General features: G+C 37.2%; 1 protein-coding gene across 2 annotated transcripts in view; it reads left to right on the top strand.

Moving 5' to 3' along the window:
• Positions 1-20,000, top strand: part of LOC113813216 (bridge-like lipid transfer protein family member 3B) — a 43,237-nt gene that overhangs the window by 12,944 nt on the left and 10,293 nt on the right. Inside the window, exons 8-16 of one of the 2 annotated variants that reach the window (XM_070139486.1) lie at positions 2,677-2,797; positions 3,486-3,636; positions 4,652-4,844; positions 7,458-7,490; positions 9,481-9,573; positions 10,045-10,211; positions 11,876-12,122; positions 13,477-14,954; positions 19,431-19,565. In XM_070139486.1, the coding sequence (XP_069995587.1) occupies positions 2,677-2,797; positions 3,486-3,636; positions 4,652-4,844; positions 7,458-7,490; positions 9,481-9,573; positions 10,045-10,211; positions 11,876-12,122; positions 13,477-14,954; positions 19,431-19,565 (2,618 nt within the window). The remainder of the gene's footprint in view (positions 1-2,676; positions 2,798-3,485; positions 3,637-4,651; positions 4,845-7,457; positions 7,491-9,480; positions 9,574-10,044; positions 10,212-11,875; positions 12,123-13,476; positions 14,955-19,430; positions 19,566-20,000) is intronic. The other variant, XM_070139488.1, reaches the window with a different exon arrangement.

The raw sequence follows: 20,000 nt of genomic DNA on the forward strand, positions 1-20,000 counted from the left end.
AGCAATTCCTTTGTATAGCAGGGATTTACTGTATATTCTTACCAGGCAGTTCTAGAATTTTCATATCTTGTTTTGTCAATTTGCATAAATGAGACATTTTTGCTTAAAAGGCTTTCTCCAGTAGTGAGAGAATGTGGTGACCCCTTATAGTGTTAAACAAGGATAGGAGAGTAAACTGTAAGCAAAACAAAACATAGTCTTCTGATTGCAGGATTCTGCTGTTTAAATAGTATTCTAAATAATGCTTACACTACTATATGACATTAGCTAAGAGTAAATTTCTCAATTGGTTTTGTGGAATATTTGTTATTAATAATGTTCGCAGTTTTAAAGTAAATTCATTGCAGTATTTAAAGTACTTTCTGTAGACTGCATTGATATCCATATATCCATATCCAGAGTGAGTGAAATTTAGTTGTAAAGAGCAATACTGAATTATTAGAGTAATGTCATACTCTCACTGAGTATTTAGAATAGAAGCCTATATTGATATGTTAGGTTGCATTTTACATACTCGTCTTTAGTATACCAGTTTCATTAGCATTCTAAACAGTATCCTCTTGTAAATAGTAAATGCCATGGAGTGTTTTTTTTTTTTATATGACTTAAATCAGTATCATTTATAGGTTTTCAGCTTTGTTTCAAGGAAAAGGGAACCAAGTTATGCCAAAAGGAGAAAATATACATATGTTTTGGACCACAAAGTGAACAGGACCACAGCAAAGCTACACATTGCATTTTGCAAGTGCTTGATGGTCATGACATTTTTATCATGACCTGGACTGCTGATAATCAGTCCTGGACTGAAGAGACTGCATTGTCAGGTTATTCTTGGAAAACAGCCTTTTCTTCTTTAGTAGCAATGATCTTGAATGATTAAGGGTTATATTTATCTAGGAACCTTTATTCTTTTCTGTCTCACACGATGTTACTATATTTATCCATATAGAAAAAAAGTTTAAAAAACAAGAGCCAGTATGGTCTTCTATGCCACATTGAACATATATATTTCTGGTGCCGTCAACTAACCCGTTGGATCTGAATGCCTCTTGTGACCAAAATTTGGCATTGGGCTTCCTTCCTCACGGGTCTGTGGCTTCTAAGCCCAGCCCACGTGAACATTTACACACCATGTCAAAACTCCTTGCCTCTTCTTTGCAATGCTATTAGCCCTTTTTGTGCAGGTGTATTTTTGCTGTTTTGCCATTTTCCGAGATTAATAGGATTTGTCATTGGTGACAATGTATCAAGATGATAGCCTGTTTTAATTGAACAGACTCCATATTATCTCTCCAGTTAGTTTACACTGTGCAGTAACAGTAACTGTAAATAAAGTTGCATTGTTTGTGGTTTTTAATGATTTTTTGTATTATTGACTTTTCCGTAAAACACCTTTCACCACTAGTAATGGCGGGCAGGACTAGATTTCTGCACATGGACATAGTGTCTTTCCTGGAAACAGTCCTCTCCTAGGCATGGTTGATGGGTGGTAAACTTCACTCTCATGGACTTGTGGAAATCCTGCAGGAGCTCACAAAAGAGTCCCCATCCTCAAGGCTTCCTGAGTCAGTCTTACTCCAAGTGCTATGTGCACTTATGATGAGATGTCTCTATCAGACATTCCCATCACCTGCTCCTCAACCAAATTCTTTCCAGGATGGGAAGATCCAACGGGTTAATATTCTCCTTTTTTCTTCTTCCTTCTCTCTTTCTTTCTTCCACTTTCTGCTCTTATTTTAACAAAGAAATTATCAATTATCATGGCTTGAGGAATAAAGAGACAGATGGTTATAACTGATTTAGTTTAAAAAACAAATGCAGAAGAGTATAGGGCATGTGCATGGGATTAAATATTTTATTTAGCATTTACTGAAAGCAGTGGAACTTTTGAATCATGGGAAGTTGATATATTAGAGTTTCTTTGAGACGTGAGCAATTGCCATTGTTTTTAGTGTCTGAGCATGTTCTGCTGGATACTTCATACTTGAGATGTTTGACAGGTCAAGTCATTTTTTTTAGAAGGAATGAAAATGGAAGTACGAAACATGAACTAGCACTTCTTTTCATGCTGGCAATTTTTAAAAGAAAACTGCAGGCCACTGTATTGGAGCATTATAAAGAAAAAGTATGGTTTAATTGCTGAGTATTCTCCAAGACTGAAATAGAGAAACTGTTATAGTGAATTGTAATTTATAAAGGGTCTTATTGAGTGATACTGTTTTAATATCAGCTATTGCTATCTTGTATTAGAATTGATTTCCATTGTTATTAGTATTGATGATAAGAGTATTAATAGTCATCATTCCCTTTATCATTTTCATCTCGTCATCTTGTGTTGCCCCATATGTGTTTGTGTACTAGCTATGAAGGCAGTCTAAGAACCTGTAACTTTTTTACATGTGGCTCATGATTGCAAAATCATTTTCCACCAAGATTACTACACAGCAACTACTTCAATGCCCATTTAGTAAATAGAGGCATATAGTTTTAAATAATCAGGGCTACTTACCAGACACATTTGGTTGAATCACAGTGGTTGAGACTGCATTGGGTCATACTTTAGGAAGTAAGTTAGTGAGTAAGGAGGGCGTATAGGAACCATTGTCTAAATTGTATAGTAGCTATTTTATGTCCTCTTTTATTATCTTAAACATAAGCCACTATAACTTTTTACAGCGGGGAGGTCCAGTCACCCAGATTTGTCAGCTGGGGCAGCACTCCAGTTCACCATCAGTCAACTTGAAATTGACTTCTATCCGTATCACCTTGCGGCAGGCGACAGAGCACACTGGGTCAAGTGAGTGTCCATACATGAGTTTCACTTATTCAGAGAGCGATCATCTGTGATGCCTTTCTACTGCACATAACATGGTTGAATTTAGGGTTTACCAGTATATCATATAAGTCATCAGTACAAGTGTACAACAATAAGTAAAAAAATTACAGTGCTAACCCTTTCTTGCCGTATTCACTTTGATTTTGCTTTAGTGATTGTGTTTACACATAGATAGCTCCAGAAGTACATGGTCACAAAAGTCTGCTACTAGTCCAACCTATCTCATTTTTGGAAATATTCTTTGATGTTTGTTATTGGTAATGATAATGATAATGATGATAACATTTTAAAAAATCACAAAAATGTGAACAAATATCAACAGATTTCTTGGTGGCTAAGCACTTGTGGAGTCTTCTTTGTATAAAAAAATTACAATAGACAGTATTAAGGGTTAAAGGGTAACACATACCCTCAGTGCTCCTCCCCTTATGATGTTTTATACTTACTCAATAAAATATCTGTGTGTGTGTGTGTGTTATGTGTTGTGTGTGTGTGTTTTGTGTGTGTGTGTGTGTGTGTGTGTGTGTGTGTGTGTGTGTGTGTGTGTGTGTGTGTGTGTGTGTGTGTGTGTGTGAAGAGAAATTATATAACCCATAGTTCATGTCTCTGTGTGTACCAAGGCATAAATCTTGCATATATTTTTTCACAGATACTTAGCAGACTGTGGACCAGCCCAGTGGGCACAGGCATCCCTTGCGCAGTTCAGAACGCGACTCATAGATACTCTTAACTCTAGTCGGTCGTCACACACTCCTTTGTCCAGAGCCCCTCCCCATGCACGTCATGACACCTCTCTGCAGGTAATAAACTTGTACCAGTAATATTATTGGAATTGTATTGTTGCGCTTCCTCCAGTAGCCTGCTGAGTACCAAGCAGCAGTCAGGGGTGGCCATCCAGTTGATCCTGATTGACTGGTAGATCACAAGCCTGTGTCAAGTCGATCACCCTACTATATCTGTTAATAATTTGTCCTTCAAAAGTTGTCATGCGAATAGTTGCAATAGCATATCCAAGTACTCATGATACTTGGATTATTATTTTTCTCTTTTTTTCTTGGAATAATTTATATTTATGATTATAATAATGGACATGTATGAACAACATACAATTTTACATATATGGAATATGTTTGAATCTTAGGCTGGTAGATCACAACAGGGTAACTGATCATAGATCATATCTCACAAAAGGTTGGTCACCCCTGCTGTAGATATTAGACTTATGTGAATAATACTGAATGCACTTCTTCCAAACGTAAGAATTTTATATAGTTGGGAATGTGTTCTTTGATTTATAGTTTTCTTGGTAGTTTCCCAACAAGAGTTAGTCTCAATTCCTGTTTCAGTGATCATATTGTTTCATATTGTGTAAAAGGGACGTCCGCTTTCATTCAGCAGCAGAAAAGGATCACTGATTTTGTCTTAATTGCTATGAATGAAGAAATTAAGAAGTGAGGTACAGGGAGCTAGAATTAGATAAGTACCTGAAGGAGGATATGAAAAAGCCTTGCCAGAAATACAGGAGATAGAGTACTAAAGCCTAGTTATAGGATTATATTCTGGCTTTTAGGTGTTACTTAAAAGTAGGAGAATTTTCAGTTAACATCTTTTAACATTGCCAAATACACAGTAATATAGTGACTGCTGTTGACACAGGAAATTTAGACATGAAATCCACAATAGAAAAACATTGAAAATACACAAGATGATAATGAGCACCCATGAAAAAGAAGAAAAAAGAAAGTTAGAATACATTGAATATCTTATCAAATAACCCTCATGCATAATATTGTATTGATTCTTCCTTCTACACAGAGTCCTGGTGGCCGCATGAGCACGGCACCAGGAGATGCCACCAGTACTGGGCCAGCAAGTCCTTTAAAAGGAGTTGTGGGAACCCAGCTGCGGAAACTCATGTCCTCATGCTGTGTCCTACGGATTAATGACTTCTGCGTGTATAGGGTATCCACTTCCAAAAGGAAACAGGCCCCCAAAGAATTCATCTCAGGTATTTGGGCATCTCTTATGCCTTCCCTGTCGCCCTTTTGGTTCTGCTTCATGCATCTTGTGGGGACTCTTCATGTACCAAGATTGCTTTGTAAATTTCATTGTAGGAAGTAATAACAAGTAGGTTTGGCTTATATGTTCTTCAAGTATACTATTGTTGGCATGGGTTAGTGTTGTTTGATCCTCAATAAATTCTCCAGGCAAATACATCATGAAAAGGAATTATGTGTAGGTACTACAAAGACCACACCATTTGTTAGAATTGTTCTTAAATCTGTGTGCAACTTTTAAACATATTAGTCATCTTTATTTTGAAGATTTAGGGTCTGGTGTCTTTCATAATTTTCATATAAAAAATTATTTTTGTTTGTCCTGTACAAACCAGATATGTAGAAGTGGTATTGCATTTTTCTGTGAAGAGTCATTTATTGTGTTTTAATACTTAAGTTAGTGATGACTTGAGGAGGAAGAGAAGGAATACAGAGAGAAAGAATGAATCAGCTGGATTCAGCAACATTGTGACAGACGCTCATTTTTCTTCCTTTACATAGCTTGTCAAAATGGCCAAATATTACTCTAATGGGAGAGAAAATCAAGAGGAAAGATAAAGGGAAAGGCCTCCATTAACAACTCACCAGGTGGAAATTCTGCAAATATCTAGGATAAGCTCTATTACAATGATTTTCCCCCCTTTTATCAGTTTTCAGATTTTTTATCCTCATATAACTTGGTCTTTTTTTTTTGTCTTTTTTTTCTACTCATTCTCTACTTTATAGTAAAGTGCATGCTATGTAAAGGAAAGATGAGTTGAAAAGGTCATCTCAGTAGAATTTGATGCAGGTGAGAAGGTTTCCATGCAACACACCTGTCACAGCTAGCTTTGTAGTGATTGGTATTTGCCATCGTAATCTTTTGCCACGCCTTCACACGATTCAGGTTCATCATATCCCAGTTGCATTAACCCATTACCTGCAAAAGACATCATTAACAAGCATTTTGTGGCTTGTAATACTCACTTGACACTATTGCTCTGATGAAACTTGATTCTAAACCTTGGACCTTGCTTATGCTAACCACCTTGCTTCGAATGCAAATAAAAAATGAGGTGCGATGTTCAAGTTTGATTATTATTATGAGGGCTCTTTTTTTCTTCTCTTTATTTTGCCATTGTAGGTTGATACTGTAATTCATGAATTAGGAAATGTATATATTTACTCTTATTCATTTATTGCAGGAACATATTTTTATTTTCCTTTCTATCATAATATAAGATTAATAAGATTATTCCTAGGTAGAAAATACTTTTTGATAAACAAATAAATAACTCTTAGAGATAGAAAATACCTATTATAGGGAGCAAATATCTCCAGAGTTAGAATGTAATAGGTAGGAGTTTGATTTTGTGTGATTTAGATTTTTGATTTTAGGGATTTATGAGAAGACGGTATACAGTCACTGAAGAAGAACTTATACCAGAGATAGAGTACATCAGCTGTTCTCACCTCACATGTCAGAAATAGTAGTTAATGCATGTGTTTTATCTTTCTTTTCTAGTTGATTTATTTACTGTTTTAAATATTATATATTTTTGTTATTTCTCTTCATTCTTTGTATGCAGATACATGCTTATGTGTCTGAAATCATGTTATGTTGTAGGGCAGAATTTCTTTGATTATTAGTAATTAAGTGAATGATGATTAATTATGTCCAATTTATGCTTTATAATTTATCTCCTAGATTGGCCACTTTGCATGTGTGTGTGTAATTTAGAGGTCAAAGAAAGAGGTGATGACCCAGGAAGAGGAACCCCACTTGATCCAAGGCTTGCTTGCTTTCATGTGCAGTCTTTCCCCACAAAGAGACTCTCTGAAAAACACCTATTTGGCTTTTAAGAATAAGGAGATACAATCACTGCTCTGAAAAGAGAAATTAGTTTTAAATCATGGTTTTTAAGACCACTCCCCAAAAAATATTTAAAAGAAAGAAAAGAAAAATATTTATTTCAAGAATCATACAGTCCTCATTTAACCCCTCTGCAGCAGCTCTTATAATATTTCAAATTTATGGGCAGGTCTTGTAGTTTTATTTTTTCTTGTTTCATGCCATGTTTTAAATAATGATGCAAGTGTTCCAGCCACTGCGACTGAGCAATCTGCCTTGGTAGACCTCAGTTATTACCATGTTGGTGTCTCAAAACACTCCATGACCCTTGATCTCTTGCACCCACTCCCCTCCACCTCTTACTGTAATATAATCAATATCCATATAGTTGTATATGCAGTTTATGCATTGCATAGTTTGTAAATTTATCATATTTATGGCTAGAATGATTTTCAAGATACTAAAGTTTCCATGAAATATTTTCACTTTTGAAGTAAGCTACATAGATCTTTGAGTGCTAAAGAGGGGTTAAAGAAAAGATTTATATTATTTATAAGAACCAATAGAATTTAAAACAGGTTCTCCCTACCCGAGTCCTCATCTCTGCAGTTAGGTGATAAAATCATTGATAATTCCCAAGCCTCTAAATGTTGTGCGACCCACACCGCTGACGTCTCTTTGTAATGCTGTGTTTATTCTAACTTTACTGTCTCTTACCTCCCAACCCCATAAGCTGGACACACCAAAAAACATCGGAAAAAGACAGGTATTCCCGTTTGTTCATCAACTTGCCAAATTACTATTATATATATACATATGAATAGTGTCTTTGCCCATATAGTTTACAAATGAGATCCTACCAGAATGTTTACTGTTTGATATTGCAAATAATTGAGTGTGTTTGGAAAAAAGGAATCCTCATGAGTTAATATTTGTTACACAGTCATACATCTGTTGTTAATAATATTTGATGACTTTCTCTTACAAAAGTATATAGTCAGGAATCTTGATAGTTACTATTGATTTAGAGATAAGTTTAGCAAAATGCCATAAACACATTCAAATATTTTAGAAGCAGTGTCAGACAGTACACATGTTATTTTGCTTGTTCATGTTTGTCAGAAACTATTTCATCTTTTTTGAAAATTAGACTTAGATACACTTTTAAGGAATGCTTAACCTTCCAAAAGTGAGTGAGTGCTTTTGTGTTGTGACTCTTTTAGTTTGTAGCCATAGATTGTTTCCCATTTTGTAGCCTCAGTGATTACTCAGATTCACATGAGTGAAGTCAATATTTACGAGGCAGTTCTGTTTACTGACATGCAAGTCAAGTGTGCATTTATCATCAGTAATGAGAAGTTAAGGCATTACATGTTACGTTTATATTGTCGGGAATTGTGAATCCCTCTGTATAGCACTTTACCAAGTTTGCCACAGAAGCAAACCATGAGTTCTGTTGGTGTTCCCAGCCATGCATGTTGTCTTCTCTGTGTGTATTGTGCCTCAAACCATTTTTTGTAGCTGTAGAAAATGCAGATGTGATTACTATAGGATTGACTCATGGACATATGAGAACTGTTTTCATTTGTTATGTTAGATGTATTATGAAGTCCAATAATTGGTTTATTTGTTGAATAATCAATGTTCTCTTTTCCTCTCAAGATTTTAGTTTTGATATTTTTATTGTTTATATATTTTTGTCAGAGGAGTGAGATCACTTATTCTCATTTAAATAAATTTCATTAAGTTATTACAGTTATACAATAATGGGAAATCTGAAGTAAATACTTGCAGGTAGTGAGTGAGTGTGAGAGAGAGTGAGTGTGAGAGAGATTGAGTGTGAGAGAGATTGAGTGTGAGAGAGATTGAGTGTGAGAGAGATTGAGTGTGAGAGAGTGAGTGTGAGAGAGAGTGAGTGTGAGAGAGAGAGAGTGTGAGAGAGAGAGAGTGTGAGAGAGAGAGAGTGTGAGAGAGAGTGAATGTGAGAGAGAGTGAATGTGAGAGAGAGTGAATGTGAGAGAGAGTGAGTGTGGGAGAGAGTGAGTGTGAGAGAGAGAGAGTGTGAGAGAGAGTGAATGTGAGAGAGAGTGAGTGTGAGAGAGAGTGAGTGTGAGAGAGAGTGAGTGTGAGAGAGAGTGAGTGTGAGAGAGAGTGAGTGTGAGAGAGAGTGAGTGTGGGAGAGAGTGAGTGTGGGAGAGAGTGAGTGTGGGAGAGAGTGAGTGTGAGAGAGAGTGAGTGTGGGAGAGAGTGAGTGTGGGAGAGAGTGAGTGTGGGAAAGAGAGAGAGTGGGACAGAGAGAGAGAGGAACAGAGAGAGAGAGGGACAGAGAGAGAGAGGGACAGAGAGAGAGAGGGACAGAGAGAGAGAGGGACAGAGAGAGAGAGAGAGAGAGAGAGAGAGAGAGAGAGAGAGAGAGAAAGAGGAAAGAGAGGGAGAAAGTGAAAGCTGAATGGGAGAAGTTTAATTGACAAGAACAAGTGTAAAAAGAACAGGGAGAGAAAGTTAAAGTAAAAGTGAAGGCAGAGTGAGTTTAGTAGAGAGAGAGCAATTGAGTTTACGAGTGAATCAGAGAAAGGAAAGTTTAGATGAGATGGACAGATAGACAGAGAAAAAGAGAGAGAGCAAGATTAAGTAAATGTGTAGGAATAGGAGTAAGAAGGAAGAAAGGAGAGTATGTGTTGAGTAGAGTAGCAAGCATTTAAAGTAGTTTATCTTGTGTTCTGTACTCTCTTCTGATTGACAATTTGCAACCCCAGGGGACAAGGATAGGTTCAACCTGCCCACCCAGATGGCCAGCCTCCATCTTGAGTTCACATCATACTACTACCCAGCTGACTCAGAGTTTCCAGGTAAATTGCTCATTACGTCTGTTTATTCTAATCTGTGACTAATTTGGGTCCTGTTTATCTTATATTCATGTGTCTGATGGTGTCTTGTGGTTCATGGCTTTATGGACATTTTGATATACCTTTTTTGCTGGCATATATGACACACTTTTTGGTTGCCTTATAAGTAGCTCTAGACTTTAGGCCTTTAGGGAGCCTGAGGGCAGTGATTTCTTTTATTTTTGCTTTTTATTTCTATTCTTTCTTTTCTCTTTTTTTCTTTTCTTTTCTTTTCTTTTCTTTTTTTTTTCTTTTTTTTTTTCTTTCATCTTTCAAAAAGAGGATTTTCAATAAAGGCCAGTGAATCTTATACACCAACAGATACAGAATATTTCTTTGATGATGTTTAGTAATGACATATAATAACTAATTACATTTTACCGAAAAGTAGTGCTAACCCACATAATTTTTCCCTCTTCTCTCTCTCTCCATTAGTGCCGCCACCCAAGTTGTACCTGCAGCTCAACCCCATACAGGTGACCTTTGACCCCTTGTCCCTGTTATGGCTCAATGCCTTTACCAGAAGCCTCCAGCGCACCATCGTCACAGAGCCACCACCAAGTTCCTACCTCGACGTACACCTGGAAGCCATAATGCCTCGGGTGAGTGCTCAGATTGCAGATCTCAGATAAGGGTTAGTAACTTGCTTGTGAGCAAAGAATAATAATGGAAGAGGCTGATTGAGGTCTCAGGATATGACTTTGTTTTTCATTTTCTCTGGTTATGTAGACATCAGGTAAACTCGAGTGGTTGCTATATAGTCACCACTTTAAGGGGACTCAACCATGAAGATTGAGGGTGGCTAACACCTGGGCCATTTTTAAGTTTTGGTGGTGTCATATGCATGGCTAAACTACCGTATGAAGATTTTTACTTAGCATGATCAAGGCCTGTGATTTCTGATTTGCTAGTTTTCATTGGAGCAGCTACAATACAGTTTGTATAGGATTTAGTTGTGTAATTTTTTAAATGCATCTGAGGTACTGAGTTTACGTATGCTACACTTTTTTTTTTTTTTTTTTTCCTCTCATTCAACTAACCAAGGGTTATTGACATATTGTTTCCCCCGGGCCTACAAAAAGCTTCGATTATCAAAATGCATTAAGATGGTCTAGAGTCCTGTCAATTTTTGTTTAATCCAATGCCCCCTGGAAAATGTTGTGTTCACTGTTGTATTTTTCTGTGAAATGTCTCTACACATAGATGGCACTGCCCGTGCTTAGCCACAAAGAAGTCAATTAGTAGACCTTATGACCTCACCTGATTTCACCTTTCCTTGATTTTGCAGGATGAACATTTTTTTTACAATAGCCACCTATGTTGATACTGTTATTTTTATTATAAACATCATAATTTACTCTATTGTAACGACATCACTAACAGTAATATTAATAAGCAGAATATATTATCGAAAATCAAGGAAAAAGGTAAATAGGTGAGACAGGTAGGTCTCGTAATTGGCTCATTGGTGACTTAGTACTTGTGGAGCCATCTGTGTGTAAAAACAATTACTAAATTAAACACCCATGGCATATATGCATATCCCATCCCCAGCAGCATATGTTTAAGTATCTCAAGCCAGTGTTTCTCTATGAATAAAGTATCAGAATTTTTCAGTTTAACCTAGAGGTACTGGTACACACACTGTAGTGAGTTACATTTTCCAGGGTTTCCATAATAACTAGATATCATGTGGCTTTTTTATCATCTCATTGGTGCCTTGTACATGCATTGTTTACTGAAGTTTGTTTTATTTTCTGTACACACAGAAGGCTTCACAAGTGCTCAGTCACCAAGGAGTTAGTTACTCTGCCTAATTTACCCTATGCTTTGAATTTTTAGGAAAAAAGTTCCTATTTCTGGTACTAATATGTTCATTATTAACATTACTATTATCATTATTTTGTTCTAAAGTTATTAGCAATAATAACAGTAATGAGAATAAAAATTTTCTTTCCAAAAATTAAAAGAATAGGCTAAATAGATAAGATCAGACCAGCCTAGTAATTAACTCCCAAGTTACAATGATTCTGGAGCCATCTGTGTAAACACAGTTGATAAAACAAGACCATAGTGGATGGTGGAAGTATGCAAGCACTCCTGCAATTTAATTTTGGTATACTTTGGAATTTCGCCTTAAATTCATTGCTACATTGGTTTCTTATACTAATCAACTAAAGAAGGGAGTACTATCCTCATATACAAGCATTATGCAGATGCTGAAACACTTGCCCATTCACATATTTTTTCTCCACTCATCAACCAGGTCATTATTGACGGAGTTGGGGAACAGACCAATCAGCGCGACCGTCCACGTGCCATGCACATCCAGACCTCGAGGCTGATCCTCTCAAATGTGCGACCTGCTGACCCAACCAGCCCGGGCTCACTTGCATCCCTGGCGACGAGCTTAGAAGCAGCTCAGCAAGGGGAACTGTTCTTTGCCTCAGACTTTCCAGCCACCCCTGCAGATTTCCAGCCAATTTGTGACAAGTTTGTCAAGCATGCCATGGGTAAATAATGTCTCACATCCTCTTGTGTTTGAAGATCAAAAGTGTTGTGGTGTTGTGTGAGATGGTTACTCCTCCTGCTTCATCTTTCCCCCTCTTATTCTCCTTATCCTTCTGTCTCTTACTCCTTCCCTGATCCAAATACTGTGTCTCGAGTATAAGTTGTGTCATGAGAAACAAATCTTAGCAGGCCTCAGATATTTGACTTTTTGACTTAAAAATGTGAGTCAGTTTGAATGCTAAATGATACTTATTTTTACTCAAAACATAGAGAAAGAGAAAGGGGAAAGGGAGACAGAAAGAGTAAGAGAAGAAATTAAGATAAAATGGAATTAAGAGGGAGAAAGGGTAATGAAGCGAGAGTGAGGGTGTGAGTGAGTGATTGAGGGAAAGAAAAGAGAAACAGAGAAGAGATAGAGATGAGGGGGGTGGGATGGGGGTGGGGGGTGGGGGGAGGGGGGAGTTGAAAGAGGTAAAGAGAGACAAAGTACTTGGAGCAGTAAGGTAAAAGAGACTCTTTTGGCAAATTATTTTTTTCTTCTCTGTAATCATCATCTCTTTGTATTTCTCCTTTTCTTGTACTGTCATGTTAAGCCTGTTCGAACTGTAAATCTGTTGTTCTATGCAGTTTGTCTTCCTAGCAGACCATGTGATTTGAAAGTTTCAAAGACCATTTCTAGCTTTGTGTTAGCTGTTGCAACCAACAAGCTTGCCGTATAAGATTAGCTTGGTTTTGAATAGAGTTAATGTGTTGTACCTCATGAATGTCCATGCATTTGGAATGTTAATGTCTGTCAAGGAAAGTTTCTTGCTCATTTTTCATTCTTTATTTTTTTCCCTTTCAGAGATATCTGTAAATATATGTAGTTATGGCATGGCAATGACATGAAGGTTAATGGGGCATATTTACTTTTAACATCATGCTGTCTTTGGCTTGGTACTAAGAATGTGTAGCTTCAGTCTGTGGTTTTGCCAGCTATCAGCTTCAGAGTTGAAGCAGGAGTATCATGCAGTAAAAAATATAAGTTTATCAGTAACCAAAACTGTATATAATGATTTTCTCCACAATGATTGTTTTTGCAGTTTTCTTTTATTTTCAGGTAGAATAGTTAGTGCAAGCCTCACCTGTACATAGAAGGCTTCAGTGATGTTGCTTACTCCTAATATGTTTTTGCTATTTGATAACCAGAGGCATAGCATTAAGGACCTGAGAATTGATAATGGACAATGAAAAAGATTATAGATTTTGTATTTTGGAAGAACACTTTGTTATTGATAACATGTAAGTGTAAAGCCACGACTGATTACTGAGCATTATTGTAGAGACAGATGTTATAATGTTGTTTTACTTCCGCAGCTGAAGATAATGTGAGAAGTCTTCCCTCGGTTGACGCTTCGTTATACGATGCTATATCAAGCATGAAACGCGATGCACTATGGACTCAAGCGAGGGATGTCCTCTTTGTGTACTGTGATCCCATGTGGGTAGAGTTTCTCAATGTGCCTGCTGCTCGAAATAGACCTGTTCCATTTGTGGATGCGTTTCCAGTGTCGCTCTGGATTTACATCAAGCCAAAGCCTAAGCCAATGAGTGATCAGAAAGTGTCTGGTGTCAAGCCTTGTGAAGATCAAGATGTTAGACCACACAGAGACTTATTAAGAAATTTTTACTGTCAGGAGCAAAGCAAGGAGGCGCATGACTGGGACGGAAATAAGCAAGTGCCATTTCAGAGGGATGAAGGGGAGATGCAAGGAAAGAGGAGTCGGCAGGAGGCTGCCATACACATACTTGCTCACACGCCAAGTCTAGTCAGTGCCCAACTCAACCACTACCAGTACCTGTTTCTCATGCGACAGTTAGATGTGGTCACGGAACTCACGACCTACCTTACCTCTGATACCATCCATATCCTGACACACCCTGATATGGCCGGAGTGGCCCTTTCTGCAGACAACCTCGGGGACACACTGGCCATCTCGGCCATGGTGCCTCAGCTAGACGTCTCGCTGGTGATGCCCCCCCCACATCCAAACAAAGACTCAGTGGCCGGAGATATGGAGAGCTTCCTCCCTGATTCCTCTTCCACAGCCGACCTTCACGATCTAGGTTCTCCTAGCTGCGAGGTACGGAACTCAGCATCAGAGCATAGTATAGTCCAGAGGGCCAGTGAAGCCGATGCTTGTTCCATATCTAGTGATATCACTAAGTCATACAGTGTTGATCAGTTAGCCTCACCGCAGCCATCACCGGCCACTACTTCCATCACAAAGCAGCCTCCCGCCACCGCCAATGGTAGCATAAGTCAGCCGCCGGTCAGTCAGCACTCTCCTGCCGCCACAGGTAAGCAATCATCGCCGTCGTCATCCACCCTTAGACAGGGAGCTACTAGAACCCTCTCAAGTAGCTTGACCAACCTTCCCCGTAGTGTAAACGCCAGCCATGCTATGGACTCCGACCCTTCCAGCATCAACGGCCCTGTCATGCAGCTAAGTCTCCATGACAACCTTAATGCAGGCTTTAGTACAATGCGAAAGGGAATAACTAGTGGCTTTACCAATCTTATGTCCACCATTGAGTCGGCAGTGAAAACCAGCCCCGAAGACATGAGTGACACCCTTTCAGTTCGTAGTGACCTGAGTTCCGACAGCGACAACTTCATCATGGTTAACATGGAATCAGAGCGCACTGACAGTGGACTGGGGGGAATGGACGCCGCATTCCGGGTGGAAAATAAGCCACCTCCGTCTTCCATAGAGCTTGCATCTGAAGTTTTTGAAGAGGCCACACCTAGTGAAGTATCAGATGTCACCAGCTCCTTCAGAAGAAAAGATACAGTAAGTAAAGCATAACCTTAAAAAGCCTAAAACTGTCAGACTTTTAAGCAAACTGAATCTCAACCATTATTTTTATGTTTTTTCACATTTAGCATTGGCTTTGTGTAGTCTTTTGATGAGCATTTTGATTTGACCCTTAAAGAGTACAGAATGTTAAATATGAAAACTGGATTGGTTGGGAAAAATGCCCGATCCTGATATCCCTTTAACGTCTCTTTAACATAAAATTCTATTAGTACAAAATAAATTACCCAAATGCCAGGAACTAATGGGGTATTATCAGTTCTTTTCTGGATGGTTCAAGCATCAGTTTTAATTACAATATATCATGTTATATCTTTAATTAACTAATTCTCATTGGACCCTCAGTTAGCATCCATCCCATAGTGGTTGACTAAGGAGTTATTTATACATTCACATAAGAAATTTCTCAAAACAACTTCAATGTCTCTCTTTGCACTTTCTTTCTTGAAACTTTTGTGGGGTAAAATTGATTTATGTACATTTACTCATTAAGGGTTGAATAAAAAAGATATATGCTAAGGTGAGATTGTGATTGAGAAGCAGGTTTCCATATGCTTAGTTCATCACATATATGACAGTTGATGCTTACAAATTGCTAATGATTCAAGGTGCATTCCTTTGGTTACTAGTTAGTTCTGTAGAACAGATGAGAACTGAAATCTGGTCTCTTCCTCATAAATGGTTCCTCTCATTCCTGTCATCTGATTTAGACTGATGGAGTGCAGAAGTAGATATGAAATGGTGATAGTCTTCAAAGTTTTGTCCAGATGTACTTTGCAGTGTTTTCCTTTGAACTTTCACAGACCCAGTGGTGCAGCTTATGCAAAGCTGTAGAAATTTAATTGTAGAAAACGTAATCTACTATGAAATAGGTACTTTCAACACAGCCAGCATCTTTGCACAGCGTGTGGGTGACTGAAATGATGTCAGAACTTTGTAATGCAGGACGGCATTGAAGCTGGTGTCACCTTGTTGGTCCATTGGCCACTGAGCCTGCTACTTAGTGATAAGGGAATCACTGTGTTTCATATGGGTCTTACTTTTATGCTAAAGAACCCCAAACATGAACAAGTTTCACAGCAGGTGTTGGGAGAAATAGAGGATGTTTTAGAATGATATCCAATTTATGGTAAGAAAGGTATTAAGTGTCATTTGTGTGATGCATATAGTAAATTGTAGGAAATGTATTTATTGATACTGTTGTATGCATCACATCATGAATATAGATCCCCATGTGCTCAAAAGCCTTCTTCTCAAACTCTCAGTATCTTTTGCTCCTTTGCTCTCTTGCTATTGTAATCTCATAGACTTAAGAGTACTGGATTTGATAAGGCAACCTTTAGCTCTTTAGACACAATAATGAAAGTGCTTCTCTTTTTGTGAGTACAGTATTTACTAACTCTGTTAGGAAGTGAAAAATAGCATGAAAGATCACTAGATTCAATAAGAAAGTTATTGTTATAAAGTGAATGACTTCCCACATATGGGTGAAACCTAATATTTCTAGATCATAAAAAGGAGCCTATGTATCAAGTCTAGCAGCTTTGTAACACTTAGAATGTCAAATATTGGGATAAAGAGAAAACTGAAAAAAAATGTCATAGTCATATGTTTCCAATTTAGAGATGGCTGGTGTGCAGTTAGATTGTGTCCATACCAGGATGAGTTAAAACTATGAACAGAAATGGAAAGGTCAGAGTCATCTTGCCTGAAGTCCAAATCCAGAAGCAATTTTGAGTTCAGAGAAAATAAAGCAACTAAAGATTTAATGAACAAAGCACTCTGTGTTCCCTCATATAACCTTTTTGGTTTGGATCAGTTCAGCTGATTGATCTCTCATGGATAAGAACTTAAGTCATCATTCTAGGCAAATTTTGGAAAATGCAATGGATATGTAGCCATAGACATCCCAACTCTTTTTTTTTAAGTCAGTCACTAATGTCCAGGAGTTCCTACCTTTCAGTGGAAGAATCTTTGGTTTGCTACTGAGAGACCATAGCAAAATATATAGTAAAGATTTTACAGGTTTGTAAATCCCTTCCTGGATCCTTAGGAAGAGAGGAAGGTGAAGAAACACAGATGCAACAAGAACACATAGTCAGAGTTCTGAATTAATTGCTATTTTTCCTTAAAATTCTTTGTTTTCTCATCAAAACGACCTTTTCATTTGAGTGTGGAAGGAGAGAGACCATACCTACCTTCCCCTCAGTATTTTGTTGTTTTGGAAAGGAAATTAGACTGTAGGTTCTTGTTATGATATTTTTAGAATAACCATTTCTTTAATTGATGAATTTGAATTTCTTGTCCATCATGTGAAATGGGATCATTAAAGAAAAAAGAACTGATAGTTGTAGACCTTCTTTTAGTTAATGTTAATTAAAAAAAATAAAGCAAAATGAGGCACAACAACATCTCATAGGAGGTAAGCATTCTTATGCCTTTGTTTTTATTGTTATTCTTTTATATTGTATTTATGAAGGTTATTTCTGAGTACAGGTTGTACCCAGATACCACCTGGTGTATATGTTAGAAAAGTTAAATTTTAACATCAGATCTAAATAAATGCACTCGATCCAAATGCTAATTTTAATTGCATTGGTGCATATGATATTGTTTAAGTTGTATGATATTAGTTGCTTTGTAATATTAAGAAGGAAAGATAAATTTTAAACCATCAAGAGGTACAGAGTATTTTGACTTGGTAATATATTGAGATTAGGCAATATAACAATTTAGAAAAACTAACTTATTAGTACAGATTGGTGGTTAATGCATATGTTAATGCTATATGTTAATGAACTGGTATGATTGTAATGAATTAGGTTTATTATCAAGCTCTCATCCCCCTCATTGCAACTATCCAGCATTCAGTTGATGCCACTATTGTCTACTGGCTTTAGATGTAAGTACACCTGTCCTTCAGCATTATCCTTCAGTCTTTTACACAGTTCAGCTCCTATGTTTCCTGTACATTAGGAAGGGTCTTTGACACTGATAAGGAAAGGTTAGGAATGAGTTTGTGTTTTGGAAGAATCAGTAAGAATTCTCCCTTTCTGATGGGTTCTTTAATGTACAGGCTGACCCCTGGGCACTAGCATTTATTGGTATATGATTACGATGACAAAGTATGACAAAGAGTCTTCCAGTTGAGCATATGTTGGAATGAATTGGAGCCATGAGGAAGGGAAAGATTTCTTTGTTCTTGTGGATGTCATATATGAAGTGAAGACAGCTATGGAAAGGTTTGTATAGACATCATTCCTACTTTTGATAAACTTGAAATTTGGTGCAGGTGAACCAAAATTTCTTAAGCAGTTGGCAACCCCAGATTTTATTTCCTTAATGTTAGCAGTTGCTGTTAGTTAAAATGCCAACATAGCTATGAACACAATATGAAACTTGTTTGGTCCTAACTCTATCCAAAGATACAAAAGACCGACTGTGAATGGAACTAAAATAAACATTATCCGGTTCTAAATATCCCAAACCTTCAACTGGACAGTTGCTTTCTTTAGGTCTGACTCAGAGCATGCTACCCTCTTCTCAGTGAAACAAAATTATGATGTTGATTGTTTCTTTTTATATTTGGTATGTTCAACACCCAATATGGCATTGTATATTTATTATATCATACACAATATATATCAGAACATGTAACAGTTTGCATTTGAAAAGGACACTCACATAAACATATATGCAAGCATGCATACATGTAGGTTCATGAAAATAAAAACACATATATATTAGATTTACATAGTTGTAGACACAGACACAAAGACATACATGCGCATACATAGCAAAATTCAAGGGGCTTGTGGTGTTTAAGATCTGTTGACCTTGTATTCTTTATATATAGGTTTGCAAAGTTGTAAATGGTCTGTATAGACAACTCATGTTCTTTCTGGTGCCTTTAGATAATCAGAAGAATGATGATAGATCAATGTTCAAAAGTTAAGAGCGGAAAGGATATGCAGAAAGCACTTGTTTCTTTTAACAAAATTCGGTTTTTGTGATTATGACTGTCACTATCTTCTCATGCCTGAAGGTAACAATATGAAAGCCATGAACATTTTTTACAACTCATGGAAGAGTTTGCACAAGGCTAACAGGTCCCATGAAAATGCTCTCTTGAATAACATCAGAACCTGTACATTACAATCAAAGGAGTGTGTGTGCATGTGTGCGTGAGTTTGCATGTGCGTGTGTGTGTGTGTGTGTGTGTGTGTGTGTGTGTGTGTGTGTGTGTGTATTTATGTGTGTGTGTGTGTGTTTATGTGTGTGTGTGTGTGTGTATGTGTATGTGTATGTGATTTGTTTGTTTGATTGTTTGTTTGTCTTTTGTGTGTGACCAGTATTCGTCTTTACTTAATATTTTCATATCTTTGTTCTTCATTATACTTGTGCACAAGGGACAATTCTCATAATGTAAACCCTCTCCTCATTGTTCAACAGATATCTGTAGTGACGTTTAAGCTGAGTCGTTTGCAAGTTGTCCAAGAATCACGGGGTTATGAATCTGCCATTAAGGTCCAATGCAGCCACCTGGTGTGTGAGGAATGCAATACCATGGCCTACGACGAATTCCAGGTTGGTGTGGCATCTGCGCAAATTTTTTTTCTTGTGTTTTTTTTTTTTCTTTCTTTCTTTCTTTTTTTTCTTCTTCTTCTTTATGGTGTCCTAACTTTTTATCATTGTTCTGTTGTTAATTTTTTATGCTGAATTTTTTCTTTTTTATGCATGATTCTTTGTAAGGATTTAAGATTTTGTGAATTACTTTCTTTGTGTGTGTAAGTAAACTGAACACAATTCAGAGAAAAATACAAGAAATGTTGGGATTTGATTTATAAGTAATATTTACATGTTGCAACCTGAGCACAAATGTTTTATTTTACTGGAAATCAAAGGGATCTACATACAGATATGACAAATGAAAGATTAAATAAAAAGAGATATTTCTCAAATTATGTTGGATTCTTCAACTTATTGATTTTTAATGTAGATTTGTAAAGTTGGGTACTGGTT

Source organism: Penaeus vannamei, chromosome 25, assembly GCF_042767895.1.
Source record: "Penaeus vannamei isolate JL-2024 chromosome 25, ASM4276789v1, whole genome shotgun sequence".
NCBI lineage: Eukaryota > Metazoa > Arthropoda > Malacostraca > Decapoda > Penaeidae > Penaeus > Penaeus vannamei.